We start from the raw sequence: 25,605 nt of genomic DNA, 5'->3' as shown, positions 1-25,605 counted from the left end.
CCTAAAATGCCAAAGACATCTACAAGAATGTTTCACATTATACCCATCTGTTTTGGAGAAAGTAGGTTAACCACAAAATATTTTTGAAGAAAAAAAATCTTTTAGTTTTTTAGATTTATTGGGGCATGAGTGGGCAAAAAGTTGGGAGGGAACATAGCTGGGACAGCTGACTCAAGTTGATCAAAGGAATATTCCATGCCATATGACACTATGCTCAGCACTAAAAACTCACGGAAATAAATACAAAGGAGGCACATTCGTGGTTATGGCAATTGTGTCTTCAAGCAACAGTTATGGATGTTGAGGCCCTCCTTGCCAGTAAGTGGCTGGACAACTGTTTGCTGATGCGGAATAGTGAATGAATTCTTCTTTTTTTGCTTTGCTTGTATGCACATCTTTTTCTTGCTCTTTTAGCTACTGGTATTTCAATCCATGTGTGTCTTGCCTACCTTTTGCTTTCTCCCCATTCTGTGGGAGAGGGTGGTGAACAAGCAGCTGGGTGAGTGGCTGTTGATTGGGGTCAATCTGTTTTGAAGATGGAAATTTGTCTCATTAGTTTTTCTAGACAACATTCATTATATTTACTGAGGATAGTGATTTAAAAGTCAAAGGTTGTGACCTGAGATGATGGAATCTACTTCCTCTATTTTCCATTTACTTCCGTTACTGCTATTTTCGTTAGTATACTTCTCTACAGTAAACAATTTGTAATCTTCTAGGAATTGTTTGCAGGGTGGTTTTTTTGTTGTTGTTTTGTTTTGTTTTTTTATTAACCTACCGTGGTGCCAGGCTTTGTTATTCCTTAGCCTTTGTGTAGTGCACTTTGCTGTAGAGCAACACAGATTAAATAATTACACACCGAAAAGAAGCTTTTAGAAGGCTTTGTCACAGCAGTACCCTAGCCATTCCACAGCTCTGAGAGATGATTGCTTAGAAGTAGTATGTGTTGCATTAGTAGAATTATAAAGTTGCTATAAAGTTAGGGTAGACATCCCTATAAAGTTAGGGTAGACAACAGAGATTTCTGGGTCCTGGCTTCAACATTATTGTTTCAGAAAATATTCTTTTTTCAACATATAAAGAGTAACATAATGCTGCAGGAAGATACTGTAATTCTTGCTTTCTGAGACTTCCACTAGCAAAATCAGAGTTACAAATGTATAGCTGGGCCAGAAATAGGTCCCAGAAAGCCATTCACAGGACTGGTGCTTTCTATCTAAAGTGCTAATAGCTCTAGGTGTAACTGCGTGGAACAGAAAAGGAAAAAAAGAAAAGAAAATTAAACAGGGGAACTCAAAATATTCTCCTATTGAAAGATGCTTCGTCAGGTGATATATATGTATGCATATGAATATATATATTTATTAAAAAATGTGCCGTAAATGCAGCACAAGAAGCTAGAGTTAAGATAATAAGATATTTGTACACAAATTTAAATGTCTCACCCTATTATTAGGGGTGAGAACTTCCTTATAGTTACAAATTGAGTTGATACTATGGCCACTGATAACGCAGTTATCAGTGTGATAACTGTTCAAAAATGTGGCGTTTTGGTGGTCTGATCGTTTAAAGCACGTAAGAAATGCATTATTGCAGTAAAATATTTATTTTTAAAAAACTTCAAGAAAACCTCAAATGCTGAAGAGACAAATGCTTGCCATAAAGCACTAGTATAAAATTGTGATCTTTTATGTTGGGGATATAAGGTGTTTTATAAACATGACATATAGGTAGAAGTGAATTTTCTTAAAAACTTTATTTTGAAATATTGGGTGTCTGAATAAGCCTTTAAAATGCAAGCTAACAAAAGGTAAAATGAAGAGGCATCTGCAAATGTCCCCCTAAGCCTTGTATTGCCTGTACTTATTTCCCTGATTCTTGTAAATTGACATTTTACAAGACTGCAGAGACGTAGTTGAAATGAAGCTTATAGTGAGTCTAGAAGTCTGCTGCTTCTGGGCAAATAAAGGTGAACTTGCCCAATAAGGGGTTAGAAGAAGTAAGATTATAAACTTGCTTTTTAGAGCTTTATCTATGCTTTCACCCTTGGATTTTGGAAACACTTCTATAATTAGTTGAAGTTTCCAAAGATAAACTGTTTGACAAATGGACAAGGTGTAATCTGTAGATTTTTAAACTAGAGATTACAATGAGCTTTTGATATCTGTCATGTTACTTTCAGCTTTAGTTTGAGCATTACTGCTGAGTTAATTGGCTGATAGTTACTTAGACCTTTACAAAAGCTTATTTTAGGGTGTTTGGGTCAAGTTTTAAATGAAGTATTGATGCTGTCTACTTGGAATTCCCTAGTCATTCCCACCTGGTGTGTTGCAGAGGAATGGGGTGGGAGCCTTGGGGCTGCAGGGTGTGATTTAGAACTCAAAGTTAAATGTCTGCTCTGTGTACAGTAGGAATCCTTTTGCAAAATATTATTTCAAGACTGCTTTGGATATGTCAAATGATACTGATTTCTATCACTGTTGCCTGATGTTCTTTTTTCAATATTTGGAATCACAGACCTGATTTCCATTGCCAGAATTGTTTACATTTGCTTGAGTAGGAGTTTTCGAGGCTGCACTATGTGAGAATAGCTGTGTTGAAATATGAGTGGACCAACCTGTAGTGCTCCTGATTTCAAAAGTGGTATTACTTAAGGTATGTCTGTCTACATGCAGCTTCAGAGTTTGTCTAGCTGTGAGGTATCAGACTTTTTATTTTCAGGTTTTAGGGTATTAGATTGTTAATAATACCAGAGAGATTTCCATCAATATAAAGACAAAGGAAGCGGTAAGAAAGTAAGTTTCCTTGAATGAGGTCTTTGTATAGTCTTCTGTAAAAGCTGGTGTCAGAACTGTGGAGCTTACTGAAAATATTGCCAAGATTGATATTACAGTTGAGTTGTGGAGTAAAGGTATTTTATTAATTATCATTAAAATACAGACAAGATTCATAATTGTTTCTAATGAAGCAATACTGTGGAATTTTTAACTTGTATATAAGAATATTTATATGAAAGTTAGAAGTCAGACAATTAAGATTTTTGAAGACAAGTTGAAAGTTTTTAATTTCTACACCACCACCTTTGATTTTGTGGAGTTTGTATTTTCTTTACAAAGTAGTCTAATGCCACAGATTTTGGCAATTGAATTCTAATCTGATAGCTATTTGATTCATGATTCTTGAAGGGATCTGGACCAGATTGTAATTTGAAAGCTTTTTCTGCAGATGTTATTTCAGTTTAATACTGGTAAAATAGATATATTTTCATGTTTACAAATTTTTAAAGGTTTTAAATAATTTATTTTTAAAGCATATCCTGGATGGTCATTATCATCTATCATTAGAAAGTTTTAGACTTTGGAGAGCCTGTGCTTATCAACTCTTCTGTGTCAAAAGTATAACATTTACTTTCTCCTAATTCACTATTGGTTTTTACAGTGGTATGTGGTGAGATAAAAAAACTTGCCTTTGACTGGCTGTTAAGTAGCCATTTTTAGTTCCCCAGTGCTATGATGATAATATACTAATTGTATAATGACCTATAAACAAAGTCTGTTGTTTTTTGTTCCATCCTTGACCTGAAGAAGGGCTAGATGTTTGATCAAGTCAGGCATCCACTTACACTTTGCATTGCTAAATTCTAGAGTGGTTTTGAAAGGGTCCCAAGGGAAGAGCTGTTGTACTTAAGCTCTACTGGATGAAAAGAAGAAAAAACCCTTCTTACTCTCTTTTTGATGCTTTGTTCCATGCTGTGTGTGTATTGTATAACAATATGGATTAGAAAGCTCCTCTGGAGGTCATCTGGCACATATGTGTGTGTGTGTGTATATTTTATATAAATAAACATAGACATGGTATATGTCTACACACAGCGTGTAAATACAAAGACATATATACACTTAAGCCTTTTCATTTGTTCTGCTTTTTGTAGCTGGAATCGTTCTTCATCTCCTCCTATCATTTTCATTTTTAAGTGATTTTTGTCATCTCACTATGCAGTGAACATTAATGAAGCCCTACAGCTGATGTGAAACAGCTATTTCAATCTCAGAAGCCAGTGTTTTTTTTGGGGGGGAAAGAAAAGTGTTAGTAAGGGCGGTTTGAATTTATTGATTTTTAGTGGGAGCTTTTTTTTTATTGTGTGTGTGAGGTCTCGGGGTTTCTTTTGTTTTATTAAGTAACAGTGTGCTATTAAGTAAGTAGCTGTCTGTGTTTCCGGGGAGCATGGCAGATGCTTTACTTCTTGACTGAACTCTAAAACATACTGTGTTGCAACAAACAAATCAATGTAACTTTCTAATTGAAGCAGTGACTTGTACTTAAAACATCACTTTTCACTTGGGGGAAAAAAATGGCCCACTTGTGGGTGAATGTATATACCAGTTTTCAGGGATAAATGCTGCTACTCACTCCTTTCATAATTAGAACCTTAATGTGTAGCAAGACGAACCTCTCTTAGGGAACAGCACTTCAAGGTCCAACGAGGTGTTCCAGCAGAGACTCACGAGCAATGCTCTAAGCCTATGGCTCTCAGAGCTGACTAGCCCAGATCGGTGCTGTTGCTGCAAGAGTAACTGGCCTCTCTGCTGGCTTGCTCAGGAGTGAGCCCCAGCTGTGTCTTAGGCCTCACCTTTTATTGGCCCCCTGGTCCTACTCATGCGCAGTGGGGGCCCGCCCTAATTAGGCACAGGTGGGCTTGACACAAGCTCATGCTCACTCCCTGGCAATTAGTGGCACCTGGTTGCCTCGTTACACTACATTAATGTGCTGTGTTCCACAACAAGCAGTGTGCTGGAATGCAGCAGGTTTTGAAAGGGGTAGAACACTGCAAAAAAAAAAAATTACAAAGCAAAGAGAGCATAAGCATTGAGATGTAAGGTGAAGTAATGTATCTAACCTATTTGTAGTGTGAGTGTACCTCTGCAAAGTACCATATGAGAAGGGAGGTATAGGTTTTGTTGTTTTATATTATGTGAGAAATGATCCTATAGCAAACTTCTTACTCAAGATGCAATTTACACTATTAAAAACCACACAGAACTTTTCTGCTCTGCTGGCCATTCTGATTTTTGGCCTGTAAATTTTTTTTTTTTTTTTTTAATTATCATTTCACGCCTCCCACCCAAAATTAAATTGTGTTACTTGTATTTTGGTGTGTGAGGAGAAAGAACAGAAATTTATTTTAGTTTACTGTTCCTCTTTGTTTTTTAAGTCCTCATGGCAGTTTTGGAGTGCTTCCTCTGAAATAATTTCATAGAAGAAATATACTGTGGCACTGGATTATTTTCCACGTTAAACCTCCTATTACCATACTGTTTATCTCCATTAACATTTTTTTTAAGCAATTAAAGTTGATTACACCTTACTTTGCAAAGTCACAATTTCATAAAAGAGAAGCTTAGTAGAATCAGTTTCCCAGTAACATTTGATGCAATGTTATAATGACAGTTATTGATCTCTCTTGTCAACATTGTCTACTATGCTTTCTTGGCAGATGTGCCCTGTAGGAAAGGTGGCTTATTTGCAGATACACATCCCAAGGAAGTTAGGATGTGTTGTTTAATGATTTGGCTCAAGAAAGAGTTTTCTGAGAACCATGTCATACCTGATGCAGCCTTGAACAAGAACCTTACCTTGAACAGCTGTATCCCTGAAGTCTGTTTTCATCTGCCAAATCTCAGAGAAGGAAAGATTGTAAAGTACAAATTTTTGGAATGTACTCTTTCCCATGTCACTTTGCCTAGAGAAATGCATCTAGGATAATCAGCCTGATGACAATACATCAGCCTGTACTCCAGTTGAGTTTTCTCATTATTTTGAATTTTTTTACAGTATCCTTTGTTCAGACTAGGATGTGACTGACTCTATCTCTTTTTGAGATCTCTGCTTTCAGTCAATTCTGTGGTTAAAAGGGTAATGAAAGCAGCACAGAATTATTCATTATATCTAACAGATATGTGTAGTAAGTGTTTCTCACAAGTACTTCCTAAGTGGAACAAGGCATATGAAGAAGCAGAAAAATGAACAGTAACACTGACTTTCTGTAGATTTAACTGAGTAGCTGCAGGAATGTATTATTTTCAAGCTTAATGTTAGCTCAATCAGAAGTGTTAGAATCTGTATAAGGATAAAAGAACCCAAGCCAGACCATGTGACAGAGCACAGAAATACAGAATTACCAGCGTTGGAAGGGACCTCTAGAGATCATGTAGTCCAACTCTCGCACTAAAGCAGGATCACGTAGGGCGCTTTACACAGGGCTGCCTCCAGGTGGGTTTTGCATATCTCCAGAGAAGGGGACACCACAACCTCCCTGGGCAGCATGTTCCACTGCCTTGTCACCCTCCTAGTAAAAAAGTTTTTTCTTGTGTTAAAATGGAACTTTCTATGTTCCAGCTTGTGCCTGTTGCCCCTCGTCCTGTCTGGGGACTACTGAGAAGAGTCTGGCTCCATATTCTTTGCACCTAGCCTTTAGATACTTGCAGACATTGATAAGGTCTCCCCTCAGCCTTCTCTTCTCCAGGCTAACGAGTCCCAGCTCTCTCACCCTTTCCTCATGAGAGATGCTCCAATCCCCCAGTCATCTTTGTTGTCCTCTGCTGGACTCTCTCCCCTAGTTCCCTGTCTCTCTTCATCTACAGAGCCCAGAACTGGATGCAATATTCCAGCTGTGGCCTCACCAGGGCAGAGTAGAGGGCGGAGAATGACCACTGCTGCCACTCTTCCTTATGCAACCTAGGACTCCGTTGGTCTTCCTGACATGGGCACGCTGCTGGCTCATGGGTAATTTAGTGTCAGGACCCCCACATCCTTTGTCTCCAACGTGCTTTTCAGCAGGTCCATTCCTATTGATGATTGGAGTTCTTCCCCAGGTGCAGGACCCTACTCTTGCTCTTGTTGAACTTCATTAGGTTCTTCTCTGCCCAGCTCTTCAGCCTGTCCAGGTTATGCTGGGTGGCAGCTGAGCCCTCCACAGTGTTAGCCACCCACCCCCAGTTCCTACATAACCAAAAAAATACTGTGCAGAGACTGTTGTACTTATACATGCTGTCCTTAAAACCCATTATTTTTAAAATTGAATTTCTAATACCTTAATTTCAGAGAGATTTTTCTTTTTCTGTGCAGTGAAAATAACCCAAGACTTAGCATAAAGAAAGTTTGGCATTGAAATATATCTTTAGTACTCTCCTCTAAGTAAAATCAAATATATTCAGGTCCTTCCTACATCTATTACTACCTGTTGCGGGAGATAATTTTTTCCTATTGCTTTTTTTTTGCTTTGTTTCTTTTCCTAATAAGCAGGCCTTTTGCTCTGTCTGAGGGAGAAAAAGTGTTGGTGGCAAAACTCTTACAAGAAAAATTCTAAATGCTAACAGAACAAGCTAATAATCTCTCAGACACAATATTGATTGCTATCACTTGTAGCAGACATGAGCTTTGAAATGTCAGGATAACTGGTTACGGTTGTTTTTTTATTCTACTCCTGTTTTATAGTACAGTATATGGTATGAACTTGTCTTTCAAGTTCTATTGTTTTGCAGGCATTCCTTTTTTTCTGAATTAAATATATAATACACCTGTTAAGTATGACCTGTCAAAACTATTGAACTGAAAAACTTTCAAATGTATGAATACATTGCATCATATTTTAAACTTTCCTTTGAATATCAATAACTTGAGAACAGAAAGGAGGATAGACTAGTAGGTGGCAGCTCTGTAGTAGGAATGATGTCTGGTATGTGTAGTGTTAGTCCTATTGCTGAAAATCTATCCCTGGCTTTCTTTTTTTGTCCTAGACTATGTCTTTGAAATGTTAAAAAAAAAAAAGTGAACTTCCAGAAAGGGTATAAAAGGAGTAGTAGCCTTAGACACCAACTTAGGAAAAACTTTTTTATTTGCATAAAGTCAGATAGGAAAAAGCTGGGAAAGCAGGCTTCTGAGTCTCAAACCCGTGGCCTTGGCATTGCTTGGGTTTGCCTGTTCCTGTGTGCTAGCCGGCTGTGCCACTCAAGCCTCACCCTGATGGCGATGAGCTCTACTGGAGCAATGAAGGTAGTGCAGTGCTGAAAGCAGCAGTTAAAGCCAAGCATTGCGAGGTTGTGAGTTCCAGTGTGAGCTGAGCTTGTGAGTTTGAGCCTCACCTTTTATTGTCTCCTTAATCCTGCTCATGCACAGTTAGGGCCTGCCTTAATCAGGCACAGGTGGGCTTGACACTTAGCAAACAATTTCATACAGGATTTCATTATCATTAATTTTATTCAGTTTTAATTAACTGTAGAGTGTAAATTATACTTTACTGTAGGAATTTCAGGCACAAGCTTTATGAAATACAGAAAAACTCTGCATTTAAGTTGAAAGACTTGTACCTACCAGTAGAAGCAAAAATGAAATAATATAAAATCCAGACTTATATGATGTAATATTTTACTATTTATTTACTGCAAGCAGTGACTGGAACATTTTGTGGAGCTTTTCACTAAAATAACTGTGATGTAATAAGCAAAAACATGAGCCCAAGACTTTCTCTGTTAGTTGATGAGGCATATATGAAACTAATATCCTCAAGATCACACATCTGCAATAGCTATTGGAACCATAATGTACAGTAAGCAAGTATGTATTCAAGTAAGTGTTAATGCTCTCCTTTTCGTAGTTGCAGCTTCATGGCAGCTTTCAATTAGTCAAGAGACCCTACAATTTTTTCCAAAGGTGGTTTTTTTGCCCAACATCATCTAAGAGCTAATTTGAAGACCTTGCAGTTCATCATAGTAATGACTGCTTAGGGACTCTTAAACACAGGGGTTATTCACGTTCTCTATGCATGCATGAAATACTCCTGTATTAGAGATCCTTGAGTGAAGAATGGAGAAGGAGGCTGCATTGGTAGTTCAGCTGTTTAGGGTCTTGAGTAGATCACGGTTCCATCCCATCCTCCAGTAAAAGAAAAGGTAAAATCTTCAGCCCAGATAGCTCAGAGAGGGTAATAATTTTTCTGTTCCTTCTGTATTGGGTTCTATTTCTAAGAATGCTGGGAGATGAGGTGGAGGGAAGCCTTGGTCAAAGAAACAAAATTCAGCTAGGAAAACACCATTTAGAGCTGTCACTTTCTGGCATGTAACTAGAAGAGAGGCAGTGGAGTCAAGTTTTGGATTTTGCTTGTTCTTTCTGAACTGGAGTATCCTTCTGGAACTCCTATATGTGGTCAGCTCAGTTTTGAAGGAGGGATTCTGCTGTGCTCTGTGATTGATTTCTTATGTGTGTTTTTCTTTCCCCCTCTTAAGTGCACACTGAAGCAAATAACTTGCAACCCGAGCTAGCTGAAGGTACAGCCAGCCATCACAGGAATGCCTGGTATGAGCCCCCCTCAGAACACAGCCTGAGCCTTTCTCCTCCTGATTGGCACCATCCCACTGCCCACACCTCAACCCTTTCTTGACCACAAATTGCTTAATTAGGATAGAGGGAGGTAAGCATTAGTTTTGTGATAAACATCAGGACAGAAGAGGAAGAATTAGTCCTATTATGACCTGAGGAGGGGTTTTGAATTGGGCTCAGTATGGTGGAAGGTTTAACTCTTTATGGGAGAAGGATTTTGCAGGATTTAACATGATCTGTCCTTTAAATGTACTGCTTTGAGTTTGAACATTACCAACAAACATTTGTATATAAGAAAACTAATATTTTGGATTTGTATTTTATATCTTACTGCTAATTTTGTTACTGTGCTAACGGTTTATCAAAATATAATTGTATCCATCTACTTCTGTTTTGTTTTTTTTTTTTTATACTGTTAGTAGGAATTCTTTACCACTAGCGGGGTTTTGTTTCTTTTGAGAATAAACACTGAAATAAGTTGGTAGACTTAAGAATATTATACATGTCTCTAGCCAACATAGGAAGTTTTGCTTTTTTTGGTACTGTGAAATATTTCATCTTTTGTTTTAAAGGTGTTTTCAGTCTTTTTCAATGTTTTGTATAGGGGTCATGATCTAGAGATACTTTATAACTGCAAATTCTGTTAGATTTTAAAGAAAATAAATTGTGTGTTTTCTTGCACTGGCAGTACAGAGTATGGATACCTCTGCTCTAATGGAAACAGAATCTGGTAGCCACTGAAAGAGTCCATTTGTGCAGCAGTGGTATATTCCCTTTTTTTCCTTGGCAAGTCTGTAGTTTAATAACCTGACTGTTAGTAAAACAAACTGTTAGTCCAAATGTGATTTCACTCCCCAGAATGGATGCCTATTCACTTTCTCATAAATTTTTAAGTAACTGAAGCATTGACAATAATTTAAAATAGGTAATGCCTTGAATATAATTAAGATACTGGTGTAAAATTGATTATCTAAAACTCAGACTGATGATCAGAAAACTGAGACTAATGTTTAACTAACCTGCAGAAGCTGATACACCTTGTGTTTAAGAAGTTCAGTCCATTCTAGTATCATGGCAGATTCATCCAAAGGATTCTCAGGATCTATGCTAGAAAGGATGATCTGTACTAGCAATTAAGAGGAGCATAAAAGAAAGATGGGGCCAAATATTTAGCAGAGCCTGTTGCCATAGGACAAGAGGTAATGGTTTCAAGTAAAAGGGTAGGTGAAGACTAAATATAAGGAGAAAATTTTTTTACAGTGATAGTGGTACACTGGAACACTTGCACAGAGACGTATTTGAGGTCAGGTTGGACAGGGCTCTGAGCAAACTGATCTAGTTGAAGATGCGTCTGCTAATTGAAGGGGGGTTGAACTAAATGACCTTTAAAGGTCACTTCCACCCTAAGCTATTCTAAGAATTAGGAGAACCAACTTTATTTTTTTGAGAAGTGATGTGGGGTTTTTTTGCAGGAAAACTGCTAATCAGGCTAGTATAGTCTAATTAAATATGTAGCATTTAACTATATCTTAATGACTGATGCTGAGGTTAGGAGTGCTGGACTTTGGTTTTCTGTTAGGTGACACTGTTTTTGCAGGACTTCTTGGGGTCCTGGTTGATGGATGACTGATTATGAGCTAGCAGTGTGCCCTGGGAGGCAGGAGGACCAACCATGTCCTGAGATGCATCAAGCACAGTGTTGCCAGCTGCTCAAGTGAGGTGGTTGTCCCACTCCACTCTGAACTGGTACGGCCTCACCTTGAGTACTGGGTGCAGTTTTGGGCACCACAACATAAAAAAGACATCAAGCTCTTGGAGAGAATCCAAAGGAGAGCCAGGAGGGTCAGGAAGGGATGACTTATGAGAAGCAGCTGAGGTTACTTAGGTTGTTCAGCTTGAAGAAAAGCAGGCTCAGGGGTGACCCCACTGCAGTCTGCAGCTTCCTCACAAGGGGAAGAGGGTAGGGCAAGTGCTGATTTCTTCATTCCTGTGACCAAAGACAGGACTTGGGGAAATAGTAGAAAGCTGAATCAGGGAAGGTTTGGAAAATATCAGGAGAAGGTTTTTCACCCAGTGGGCAGTTGAGCAGTGGAACAAGCTCCTTAGGGAAGTGGTCAGAGAACCAAGCCTGCCTGAGTCCAAGAAGCTTTTGGATGACACTTAGAGGCACATGATGTGATTCTTGGGCTGTCCTACACAGGGACTTGATGATCCTGATGGGTCTCTTCCAACTCAGCAAAAAGAAAGAAATGAGTAATTTTTCCTTTCTTTTTCTACAATTTGTCTGTTAATAGCTGTAATAAAGTGCATAACAATTGTGAGTGGATTATTATCTTTTTTCAGAAAAAGGCTACTGCAAAATTTGGCTTGTGTTGTGATACTACTGAATTTTTTTGAGTTCGGTGGAGATTTGGGATGCCATGACTTGTGCTAGTAAAATTATACTAGATGGTAAGGGCTGTAATGGAAGGTTGTCACTTGGAGTTTTTTACAGGGCCTTCTCCTTCATTGGAGAAGGTGGAAGACTGTTCTCAGTTTCTGCTGCTTCCCTGCCCCAGGCAGGAGGAAGGCAATTGAGTGTGAAGGAAATAAAGAAGGGCTGAATAACAGTGTGTTGAAGCAGCTGTGCAGAAGAGTCCAGGACAAGGCACAATGTTGCTATTGTAGAGACAACAAAATCAGTGTTTTAGAAATTTCAGTATTATTGGTACTTAATAGACTTGATAGTTGTGAAGGCTGGAAAAAAGTTTAAAAAGTATAACCAAATTCTTACCAAGGTATGTTGTGTGTGAACTGAGCCCCTGAAGTGCACTCAGGGGATAATCCAGGGTTTGAGATCCCTGGTTAGATACACTGTGTAGAAATGCTGGAAGTGTTCAACTCTCAGTAACCACACCCAGGATTTTAATGCAGCGTTGGTTGGGATCAAGGGATACTGCAAATGTGTTGGAAAGTGCATTTGCAGATAAGAAGATGGACATGGAAAAGTAAAGTGAAGAAAAGGATGAGAGCAGAGATAAGAAAAGGAAATGGACCTCTGATGATTTCTCTGACACTAATGTTTGCAGTACACTTCTGGATTTGTTGATCTTAGTCTTCCAATGCGGAAAATGCTATGATTCGATGATTGTCTGCCTATTTGTATGTGTGTGTATATGCATGCAAAAATTTTCAAAGTGCAGCTGACATTTGAGAGAGCCAAATAAAAATAGATCTCATGAGTAACTTCAGACACTTAAGGTTGCAAACTATTGTACTGAAATTTATGAAGGAGGGAGTACTTTGCAGGCTTCAGTTGCAGGTGCATGTTTGGTTTGGATTTTTTTTTTTTTTTTTTTCCGTACTGTTTCTATACCTGGGCTGTTTGTGGAAAAGGGATACAAAGCATGCATACCAAACTGCAAAGAACTGTTAAACAATGGATTAAATTAAACAATGCTCTTGGCTGTCCCTCCATTGAGTCTGGCAGATGAAAGGATGGGAGATGCTAGTTGTGGATCTAGAGTCAAATGTAAATGGCAAGATTATTGGAACAAGAAAAAGGTTTTCATGTAAGAGCCCACTCCTATAAGCCAAGTCCTGCATTTGCTATGGATTTGATAATGCCTTAGATGTGTATATCTGTAGTCCAGCTAAATGTTTTTGCTTTGAGGGTCTTTGATATCAGACAAACAATATCAAATGTGTTCAGGTTTTTGGTTTTTTTGGTTTTTATCTTTGAATTTTTTTTGTAGAGTTAGAACAGTAACTTGTGAAAACTCATTTGTGAAGCTTAAATCATTCTTTCCTCCCTCCTTTTCTTTTTCTCTAGGATCCCGTCTCCGCCAGGAGGACTTTCCACCCCGGATTGTTGAGCATCCTTCAGATGTGATAGTCTCGAAAGGAGAGCCAACAACTCTGAACTGTAAAGCTGAAGGACGACCAACTCCTACTATTGAGTGGTACAAAGATGGAGAGAGGGTGGAAACAGATAAAGATGATCCGCGCTCCCACCGCATGCTGCTGCCCAGCGGATCTTTGTTTTTCCTACGTATCGTGCACGGACGCAGGAGTAAACCCGATGAAGGAAGTTATGTTTGTGTAGCAAGGAACTATCTTGGAGAAGCTGTGAGTCGCAATGCATCTCTGGAAGTGGCATGTGAGTAGTTTCATGCGATTAGCACTGGATAAAACTTTATAGTTACTTTTATGCCATCATCCAGCACTTGCACACAGCCAGCAGTCTGGGAGATAAGTGTAGATAAGCATGGCATTTTGACATTAGCTATAGCTCTTAGGCAGAGCTATAAACACATGCTATTTCTACATGTGTTTATACAGCAGCAGTGACTGTACAGAATACATGACTTATACTGAAGCAAGATTCTAGTCAATATATAATCATGACTGGCACAAACATGGGCAAAGGCTAATCTTCCTCTGAAGAATAATCTAATTTTTAAATTATGACTGAAGTTTGTTATACTGAAACTAATGGGGAAAAAATACCTATCATTTAATATAAGGTGCACTGCCTGTTTCTTTTTATCTAGTCATCTGTTAGCAGAAGCAGACAGCTTCTTGGTGACTCATGTTCTGTACTGCTGGAAACCTCGGTATATGCTCCTCTATCATAAACCTAATACAGGTCTCATTCATTATGTGAATGGCAAGTGAAATTGTTGGCCATTTCTCATATCATCCAGAGCAGTCTTATTTTTTATTGATTATCTTAAAAGACAAGTCATCATGGCTCTTTCATAGAATACCTGGCATGCATGATCTGCTTTCAGTAGTTAGCAGAGACTTTAATTATGTTCACAAAGCAAACAAGCTCATCATACATAAAATACAGTATGTTGCATATAAATTTTTGCTGCTAAGTTATTCATAATATCAACAAATGGTAGCTGTGTATCTTCACATAAAGCTGTATTTTAGTAGATTTATCATTGCTCTTCTGTTGCTGGATTTCACTTTTTTCCATTCCAGTTCTTCATATGGCAGTGGTTTCACTAAAATACATTTGACTGAAGTAGGGCTTTAGCATAAACTTCTGTTGCTTAGTTGATAAGGAATGGGTTTAACACTATTAGGTATATTTCTTCAAGGGAGGGGTGGGGAAAAAAAAACACAGAAAAGAAAAATTTATTCCCAATGCAGTCTTCAGACTTTTACATCTAAATTTATGTGATCTTGAGACTTTGATCTCAGAAATTGCACAACATGCCATTTAAAAAATATTTAGATGATGGTATAGGTCAAATAGACCAGACTTGTTCACTTCCTTCCACTTGTCATAACCTAGATTCAGAACTGTTTCAAACAGAAAACAGTTTTGACTCACATTCAAGGCATGAATAAATGTGTATCTGCTAGTGAAGGCATCAAAGAATGTTATCAATTTTGGTAGGTATTTAGGAATTGGTAAGGAGCAATTTCAGGAAGGCTGAAACCTGGGTGAGTATGACTCTAGGAAAATGTATTGGTTTATTTCTTTCTTTATCCAAGGGGTTCTTAAACTGTTGCGAAAACCTGTAGGAGGCATAAACACTTACTGCAATCCTGTTGAGATTCAGACATGCCCTGTTGAAATTCAAAAGATTGTTCAAGTTATAAAAGGAATCATCAAATTAAAGTGACTGATTGTTTTGAAATCTAAAGGTCTTCTACATTTTGTCAGTTTTCACTGGTAGCTGCTTCAGTGACTGCTGAGAGACTCTTTTTTACAATGTGCCCAGACTCTGGAGCAATTATTTTAACTACTGTAACTGGTAGCAGGTCATGCATGAACCACATGTGAGAGAGTAGAAGACTTGAAAAATAAGAAAACTGTGTTTCATTGTCAAAGGTATTTTTTAGCAGGATCATAGAACCTGAAATCCAAGATCTGAAACTATAGCCAAATTTTTTGCAATCGCAACGTGCACCTGACACCAGATTATTTTACTGTTTTCATAGCTTTGACATTTAACTGACTGAATTCCCCAATGAAATACTTCAGCAGTCTAAAGCAGGCACTTCTGTTCCACTTTAGCACTGCTATGTCTTTCTTTGAGCCATGCTGTGCCTGTGATTGCAGAAAGATCTTCATCAAAGAAAAAAGTTTATATAATTGCTCATTTATTTAATTTTAGCATTTTTGCTGAGTTTATGTTCACTGGTTTTAACAGCAAATGGCAATGCTCAATGTGCGTGCATCACAGGCCTCATCTGGAGGATGATAGCAGACCTACTCTATTTACCTTACTTTTGAGACCCTTTTTGGTTCTAAAGCCTCCAAATGTCTTTCAGGGAACAGTTATTTTAAGGCTTTTAACTGTTCTTCTAATGTCAGCATTTCTGGACTGAAGAGGATGGGCAGCTCAGTAGCAGTCCATTTGCTCACTAGGGAAATGAGTTGTTGCTGACAGCCTTTTGTCAGCAGTGACTCCTCATCCACCTGTTCTCAACTGCTGCTGAAAACTGTGGAGCTGCTTGGATACTGCAGCCCTGTCCACAGGAGCCAGGACAGCCACATGCTATCAGTTCTTACTTGTGCTATCTGTAATGGTGTTGAAAACCACTCTTTCGACACTAAGCCGAAACAAGCTCTTTTCATCACCAGAAAAAGGATGGTTGTCCTTTGCTGACAACAGGGTTTTGGATTATTACGTGACTGTAGGTGGCCTCAAATTGTGCCATTAGAGAGAAAGTGCAGCTTTTTAGAGATTTAAAGTGCTTGAGTCTGCTGTTTTAGTGAAAGAATTTGCTTATAGGATTGTTGGTCACCGATAATGTGCACTTGCAACTTCTGACTTATGAAGGAATACTTATTAGTTTTATGTTATCTGTTACATGCTTGTGAATTCAGATATTAAACAGTATTAACTGTGATTCAGACTCTCCTATTTCCTTTTTTTTTTTTTTTCCCCCCTTCTCTGGGCACATGCCACAAAATCAGTAGCTTTGAAAATCTTCTGATGTATTCATATTTGTAAAAATACAGAAGAAAAACACAATGTATAATTTAGCCCATCTTGAATATAGTAATTTTGTTGGGGTTTGTTCGTTTGAGTTTTTTGGTTTGGTTTCTGTTGAGGTTTTTTTGTTTTGTTTTGTTTTTGTTTTTTGAGTGCTTTTTTTGCAAGTTGCAGAAGTAAGTTCCTAAGCTCTTTTTGATCAAGTAACAGGTAACATCTTTCCAAAACATGATGAATTTAGATACCAGCCCATCCAAAGCATTCAGACATTAAAAGCCATGCCTATTCAGAGCATGTGTGCACAATCAAAAGGCAGATATTTTTGTGCTGAGGTGGGTTGTCATAAAAATTTCTCTGTACCAGTGAATTGGTGAAGAACTGTGACTTGGGAAGCTATTAAAACATTATTAACATAGAGAATATACTTCCAGAATATTTTGGCCTTTAATTTAGAAAGTCTTTTTTCCAGGAGACATTTAGGAAGAAATAGGAGTTTATAAATATAAATATATATATATATGTTTTCTTTTATTGCATTAGTCCAGAGTGTGCATTGTGGGGATTACTCTTCCTTCTAAGGAAGCTCCTATTGAAAAAAAAAAAAATTCTAGTGCTAGCAGCAAGACTATTCTCCCACTGCATGTGGCAAATTCTTATGTAGTATTGGTATGTTCTAGGGTTTCATCATGAAAAATAAATGTTCTAGTAATAAAACAACTACAAAGAATTGTATTCAAAAGAGTAAAACCTATTTCTTTTGGTTTTATTAATTAGAAGGTTTTTATTGAAATTCAACAAGGGTCAGGTCTTCTTGGGAGGACTTTAGAAAGGGGAGTAGGCTTGAAAGAGTTATATCTTTTGTGAAACTGCTTTTGCATTGGAAAGCCAGAAGTTTTTAAAAACAAGAGCAGGGTATTTTACGATGTATGAACTGTGACACACTTGAAGCTGTATGGTGTAGCTTTCCAGTGGGGATATCAGAAGACACATTTGCAAGAGAGGCTGTATCTAGGATTTCAGTTGCGAGTGCTGGGGCGCCAGATGTAAGCACGAGAGAGAGCGTCAGGGCCCTTGCGCTGACTGAGGCTGCCTCTGATCCAGCCCCAGTCAGTGGCAGCCCCCAGAGATAGCAGCTGTAGCCCCAGGTGTTAAATATGTGACAGCAGCTTGATCTATCGACCACTGTAAGAGGGGGCTTTGGCCTAAATGAAAATTCATGAAAAATTGATGAAGTCCCCAGATTATTTTTTTCCCTTTTCCTTCTCCAGCGCTGTGCCAATACAGCGAGAAGAAATTAAATGAGGTGTTGAACGCTTTAGTGGCAAGGAGGTTGTGGTTCAAAGGTCAGGGGTCAAGGGAAGGGAAAAAAGACCAATTTTCTGCCTTACTTAAAAGAAAACACAATGCTTTTCAGATTAGCTGGGATTTGCTGCCATTTTAATACAGTAATAATATTCACAAATAAGATTCCTTTCTGCATGAATTGGCAAAAGGTAGGAATGTGTGGGTTGGTGCTAATAGAAAACAGTGGAATTCTCTGAGTCGTTATTCAACTGAAGAACCAGAAATAGATTGAGTCTTGTAAAGGCAGTATAAATTAGGGCTTCCATCTTTCTGAGTCTGTGCTTGAACTGTCATTTGGAGAAGGAAGAGGTCTTGCATTATTTATACGTCCCAGATTGCTTGAATAGCAGGCTTTGGAACACTCTCCAAACATAATGGTCCTGTTTATGTGGGGACCAAAAATGAATTATGTTTTTATCTGTAACAAGAGATTATGCTTGTACACTGAGTTTAGTGTGAAGAGTCACAGGTGTATTCCAAAGCAAGCATAAGGCAGCTCTTCAACATGAAAGACAGTAATTTCATGTTTTAATATTGAGTGAATGAAGTCTGAGAGGTATAAACAAATGCCACACAATAATCTCTGTAGCATAATGCCCATGCACAGTATTAATAATACTGGAGTTATAATTTCATTTGAAATATTCAGCGTAAAGACCACCTGTAAAACAGGATAAAATGGGTGGATATCTTTCTAGTTTTTGTTCAACATGTGTCTTAAACATAAATGTTTTTAATTCTGTTACTGGTAATTTCAAAGTCTGATTTTCTTTAGGGTTACTTTAACATGCGGAGAGTACATCATATTAATTTACTTATACCCTTCTCACCCTCATTCTTCTCAGTAGAGCTTACAGAACTTTCTGTCTGAACTGGCAGTCTTTCACTGTCATGAAGAATTATTGTAAAAATTGAAGTGCTGGAGACAGTGGTCCTGTGGATGAGTCGTATCAGGATCCTGAAAAGCATCATGCTTTTTCTTACTCTATGTTCTTCTAAGAAATATAACAAACCATAGCTATTATCGCAGCAAAATTAATGAAAAAAAAATCCACTCATAGAAGAAAATAAATGTATATCTGATTAGATAATCAGAGAAAAGGCAGATTTCATAAGATAGAACATTTCAAACCTCTGTACTTCTGAAGCTTTAAATAAGCAATTTCTCTCAATTAGAATGAAGTAATGAGGAATACTATTGCTAGAAACTTCAATAATACAGCATTAATGTATAGGACATAATTTCCTACAGTGACTATTAGACATTAAAGAGGTTTATAAATAATAATGAGTGAAGCCATATCATATAAATCAAGACCTGACTGATGCCTCAGCACAAAGTTTTCTTTTGATCAAAAAAAAGTGGTTCTGATTATATATTTTATTTGTTTACCTTTTAGCTAAGTTTTTTTTTCTACTGCTTCTGAATTAACCAGGGATAAGAAACTTAGATATTTGATAGGGTGTGATTTTTGTACCAGTAGCCAGAGTGAACTAGAATTTTTATTACATTGGTGCTCTTCATCAAGATAAACTAAGCTGTATCTCCTGTCACTATTGCATTTTTCAGAAACTGTTTAAGATTGTGCTTCAGCATTGAGGCCTTAATGTAGACTAAAACAGTACTTCCCATCATCATCCACTAGGATTTAGACAGGTGACTGAATCATTATGTCTTCATTTCTTATCCTTTGAGCTCCCATAGGATATGCAGACTTAAGTGTTTAGTTCAAGGCTCACATTTAAGAGCTATCACACTGATGTTAGATCCAAAGATATTTAATGTTATTTCAGTCGTAATAAGAAGCTGTTGTACTTGTAGGTTTATCCAGACTTTGTTCTCCATTTGCTTGTTTTTTGCTCTTCTCATACTGTGGTCCTCTTGCAATAGATTTTTTTTTTTTAGTAGGTTTTCACAGCACAGTGAGCTCTAAACAAAGACTTTCAAGTTCACACAATACAATCAGGCTTGGGTATCAGAACAGTGTTTTTTACTGTGAGCACTTAAGCTCAGCTGATTGTATGTTCCAGGAAGGTGCACCAGCCCAGTGAAAAGTTTCCATAACAATTGCAGGTTCATTCTACTATAAGAATTAGTTCCTTCGGAATTCCTGATTAGAATGTCTTCGTATTGTGCTCTCTTGCACTCTGTAGTCATAGAACACAGAATAGTAGGTGTTGGAATGGACCTCTGGAGATCATTCTGGTCCAACCCACCTGTAAAGGAGGTTAACTTAGAGCAGACAGCAGAGGATTGTGTCCAGGTGGGTTTTTAGTATCTTCAGCAAAGGAGATCTCCTCCACAGCTTCTCTGGGCAGCCTGTTCAAGTACTCTGTCACTGTCAAAGTAGTTTTTCAGATGGAATTTCCTGTACTTTCAGTTTGTGTTTGTGCCCTCTTGTTGCTGGATACCACTGAAGAGAGTCTGGCACCATTGTCTTGATGCCTGCTCTTTAGATATTTACAAGCATTGATAAGATCCCCTCTCAGTATTCTCCTCTTCAGACTAAATAGATGCAGGTCTCTCAGCCTTTCCTTCTAAGAGAAGGAAATTGTCTCTATAGCCTTACACTGGACTCTTTCCAGTAGTTTCTTGTCTGCCTTGTACTGGCAGGCCCAGAACTGGACACATTATTCCAGATGTGGCCTCACTAGGACAGAGCAGATAGGGATGATAACCTCCCTTGACCTGCTTGCCACACTCATCTTGATGCAAACAATGCCATTTGTCATCTTGGCCACGAGATCACATTCCTGGCTCATGGTTACCACCAGGACTCCCAGGTCCTTTTCTTCAGAGCTTCTTTCCAGCAAGTCAACCCTGAACCTGTGCATGGAGTTATTCCTCCCCAGGTGTAGGACCTTATACTTGCCTTTGTTGAACCTTACCAGGTTCCTCCCTGCCCAGGTCTCACTGAATGGCAGCACCTTCTGGTGTATCAGCCACTCCTCCCAGTTTTATAGCATCAGAAATATTGCTGAGAGTATGCTCTATCCCTTCATCTAGGTCATTGATGAATTTGTTGAACAAGCCTGGACCTAGCGAGCACTGACCCCTAGGGAACACCACTAGCTACAGACCTCCAGTCTTACAGTCCAGTATCATACCCAGAATTCCTGTAGTAAAAATAGTTTCCAACATCTAGAAGTGGCTAGACAAGCTTTCTGTACAATCTCTAATTTATTGCTTGAATTCTTCTCCACAGGATCTACCCTTTTTTCCCCACCTAAAAGAGAACTTTCAATATTACATTTTAGAAGCTATTTGCCGTGTGCTTAATCTGATTCTGCTTCTAATAATTTTTGCACATTGCCTCATTTGATTTTTATCAGCTTCCTTCTTCTTCTTGCCTTTGATTTTATTTTAAATCAAATCCTGCTGTTTCTGTATCTTGGAATGTTCTACCTGATAAAATGTTTAAAGCTAAGAAACTACTGATGATTTTACATAAACCTTGAAAGAGATCAGCTATTGGCTGATCTGTTACTGTGCACATCATTGGGTTTGGTTTTTTTTTTGGGTTTTTTTTTTTTTTGGTTTTTTTTGACGTTTCTCTGATTTTTAGTTCATCTGGGAAATAAAGGAGAACAAGATAGCATTTTTACAACTGTTTCCTTTTCTCAGAAGACTGTAAGCACCATTTGAATGTTAATAGAATTTTAGCTATTGTTGGCATATGATTCAGACGTGGTACTATTCTGTGATGTCTCGCTTAAAAAAGTACTCATTTGAAGTGATACTTCAGACCATTCCTTTGCAAATGTTGCATAGTATCAATTATAGCAAAATTCATTCCTATGGTAATTAACAATAATGATTAGGATAAGACTGGTGGATATTTTATGTATACATGTATATTTATGTATATATTTGTATAAATATAGGTTTTTTATTGTGATAAAACCCTATCCTTCATTCTTTTCTGTCTTTTCTAAGATATATTCTTACTACTGTTCCAGTTCTTAGAGGACTAAAATTTAATCCAGGCTTTGGTGATACCTCCACTTCAAACGCTTCCATAGATTTTTACACTTTGAATAAGTTTCTAATATTTGGAAATATCTTTTGCTCAAAGTGGCAGGTATGTGAAGGTATACTGATACTTTGAAAATTGGTTTATCATACCAGAGAAAGGAAATTTACACAGTCACTTTCTGCTGTAATAGAATCGTAGAATCATTAAGGTTGGAAAAGACCTCCAAGATCACCAAGTCCAACCATCAACCCAACACCAACATGACAGTTCTGAAGTACCATCGCTACATGTTTTTGTTTGGTTGGTTTTTTTTAAGACCTCTGTCTCCTCCAGGGCTGGTGACTCCACCACTTCCCTGGGCAGCTTGTGGGGCCCAAAACTGAACACACTACTCAAGGTGCAGCTTCACCAGTGTGGACTACAGGGGCACAGTCACTTCCCTAGTCCTGCTGGCCACACTGTTTCTGATGCAGCCCAGGATGCTCTTGGCCTTCATGTCCACCTAGGCACACTGCTGGCTCACATTTAGCCAGCTGCCAGCAAGCACCCTCAGGTTCTTTTCTGATGGTCAGCTTTCCAGCCACTCTTCCCCACACCTGTAGTGTTGCATGGGGTTCTTGTGACCCAAGTACAGGACCTCTCACTTGGAATTGTTAAACTTCGTAGACTTGGCCTCAGCCCATCAATCCAGCCTGTCCAGGTCCCACTTTAGAGAATTTCTGCCCTCAGAGCAGAGCAAACTTAGTGTCATCTGCAAACTTTCTGAGGGTGTTCTTGTTCCTCCCATTCAGATGATCAATGAAGATAATAAGACTGGCCTCAAAACTAAGCCCTGGGGAACACTGCTTGTGAATAGCCACCAACTGAGTTTAGTAATTTTATAATCTGTCTTCTACTGTACAAAGTGATGTAGAGATGTTAAGACCTTGGAGCCCTGGATCACTGTGTCCCCTGAATTCTACAGAGCTGTATGTATTAATTCCATTCAGAAATGTTTCAAGCTGCACTTCGAAAAGCAGTTTGATTGGAGTGAGTTTAGGGATGAAAGGGAGAGCATTCATTGTTTCTGTTGGAAGCATGTCTTGGAACTGAAGTCTTCCAGTGGTGAGAAAAGGAGTTTTAATGTTTCCAATGTAACCATAAACATGCTTAATTTGTGCTTGTTCTTGTGAATTATTTTCCTTTAGTTTAGTTGTTTTCCTTCCTTTTAATTTATAGACCACAGTGATGTCGCTTCCGATCTGTGCTCTTGCTAAGTTAAACAAGTAAAGCTCATGTCTGTTCTTGGAAAATATTTGCTTGGTCCTAGTAGTCATTTTTCACCTATTCTGCATCCATTTTCTGAGACATGGGTGGGTAGACTGCATATAATATTTCAAGACTTGCATGTGATCCATTGCAAACTAGTGTTAACAACTACCTTCCCGGTTCTCTATCCATCACCCCTGTGATGATGTTGAACTTCTTTAAGCATTTGGAAGCTCATAGTCATTCAATAGGAATCTGATGCAGATTTTTCTCTTCCACTATAATTTGTAAAAGGTGAGTTTCTACTTAACAGTAAACTTCCCTGTGATCAGCTTGAAAGCACTGACCTTGCACTTTCTATTATGGCACCTAATCTAGCTTCTTTTACATTAGTCTTCAATATCATCCAGTTCTTCCTGTTTAATGAGATCCTCCCATTGAGTCCTGCTGAGCTTGTTGCCTGATCTTGTATGCCAAAGTAGAAGATGGCTTTGGCATTTGAAATTGGCAATTTCTTAATCCACCTGCATCTTGTTGAAGGACTTGGCTTCTACTAATTGGAATGGAACCTGCCCCTTGCCCCACCCCTTATGAAAAATCATTTAATGAAATAAATGGAAAAGAAAAAAAGTTCCAGTCTGTGAAGAGAATGCCAAACCAGCAAGGTTGAGCCTCATGAACACTGCTTGTGGAAAAGAAATAGTTTCACTGACTTTCACTTTGCTTCTGTTAGGATCTCAAAACACCAATCCATATGTAAGAATCTTAAGAAAAATATCCCCAGTTTAGGTAGGTAAGGTGAACAGTGTAGTAATCTTGAGAAAAAATTTACATTGGTTAATATTTTGAATTAATTTTTGGATCATAATGAATACAAAACGTTTTCCATCTGCTCTGTAAGTGCACACACATACAAATATAATTTAGAAGAATGTAGGTTTGGAAAAAGAACAAAATAATTTCAACTCTCTGACTTTTGAGATTTGAAATTAATTTGAAATTTGAATTTCAAATTTGAAAATAATTATTTGAAATTAATTTGAATTAATTTGACATTTGAAATTAATTATTCAGTTCTATATGCAGTGCACTTGATGACTCATACTATTATATATCCCTAAAGATGACAAATAATAGGGTGTTCATTTGGTATTTTAGCAGAGACAGATATTAAATGGAACTTTAGGTATCCTTAAAATGGAAGAATTCCTGGGTTTTGGCCAGAATAGCATAGATGAGGTAAGTACATCAAGTTTCTTATTTTTTATTTTATGTGGAAGAAAGAAATTAGTGATAGTGAAAGAAATGAAATTACTTAGTGTCCTCAGAACAGCTTTCCATTTCTTTCCATGATAGATGCAAACTATTCAAGTTTTACATGCATATATAGCCTTTGGAATATGCAGATTAGCTGTTAGTATGGAGAGGCATTTTAGTTCCAATATGGTCACACAGTAGTTTTGAGAATGATATATTTTTGGATTTTGGTTTTGAAAACTAGGACTGTAATCTCAGTTTTCAGGGACTTTTCCTCTTTTACCTTGGAGGCAGTGGCGTAATACCCTTCTGGGTCACACCAGTTGGTCAGTCTAGTCCAATAGTCTGTCTTGGATGATGACAAGCAAAGACACTGAATAGGAGAACACATGAGTTTAAACACTTTAAGTGACTTCCCACATCAACAAGACAAGAGGACACAGTCTTAAGTTGTGCCAGGGGAGGTTTAGGTTAGATATTAGAAAGAATTTCTTCACGGAGCAGGTGATCAGGCTATGGAATGGACTGCCCGGTGAGGTGGTAGATTCTCCGTCCCTGGAGACATTTAAAAAAAGACTGGATGTGGCACTCAGTGCCATGGTCTAGCAACTGCTCCGGTGGGTCAAGGGTTGGACTAGATGATCTCTGAGGTCCCTGCCAACCCGGCTAATTCTATGATTCTATGATTCTATGATTCTATGATTCTATGATTCTATGATTCTATGATTCTATGATTCTATGAATCAGAAAATAGCACACCCAGTATAAAACATGTAGTAGATGTATAAAACATCTTATATGGGATATTTCCTACATTTCCTTCAAGATTGCCTTTACAAAACAGATGTCTACATCCAGATAGGAGTTTCTTTTCTTTCTCTGCACTTCTTTTTTTTCTCTGAAAGTATAGGATATTTGGAATAGTTCTAAATTTAAGTGAGAGCACAGTTTGGGCATAAAATAGATGTTATTGAAGCGAACCGGAAAGTTAAATGAACTTTTTCAAGGTTTATCAGAGTGGCTTTTTCTTCTAGTCAGGCATCTTGGTTACTAAAAAGCAAATAGCAGAAACATTTAATTTTTGGATAGCATTTGATTTTGTGCCCCATCTTTTCTGCTTCTAACTCTACCTTTCATTTTTATTTATTTTTTCAAATTTAGGCTTACTAGATAGAAATAATATCTTCCTCTGGTTCTTGAGGCAATTAAATTATGTATGCTCTGGATTGTTGGAGGGGGAGATAAATAGCCTGCAATGTGGACACTTGCCTGGGAAATGTAAGTAGAGCCGCACTAGGGGCTCAGGATACATACATTAGAGACCCTATTAATTCAATTGACATATATACAGTTTTTATTCTACTGTAGAAGCAACTTAATTACCTGATTCAAGCCTGATTCAAATTGGGCATTCCTATAGATGCATGCCTAAAAGTCAGTGGTGGAAATACTGAACATCAATC

The 25,605-nt window shown here is 38.0% G+C and overlaps 1 protein-coding gene across 1 annotated transcript in view; it reads left to right on the top strand.

The window, feature by feature from the left end:
* ROBO2 (roundabout guidance receptor 2) overlaps positions 1-25,605 on the top strand; it is an 888,578-nt gene that overhangs the window by 467,544 nt on the left and 395,429 nt on the right. Inside the window, exon 2 of the mRNA XM_030448588.1 lies at positions 13,187-13,513. Coding sequence (XP_030304448.1) covers positions 13,187-13,513 — 327 coding nt within the window. The remainder of the gene's footprint in view (positions 1-13,186; positions 13,514-25,605) is intronic.

Source organism: Calypte anna, chromosome 1 (assembly GCF_003957555.1).
Source record: "Calypte anna isolate BGI_N300 chromosome 1, bCalAnn1_v1.p, whole genome shotgun sequence".
Classification (NCBI taxonomy): Eukaryota; Metazoa; Chordata; class Aves; order Apodiformes; family Trochilidae; genus Calypte; species Calypte anna.
Note: the sequence above shows the minus strand (reverse complement) of the source record. Positions and strands in the feature narration are given on the sequence as shown.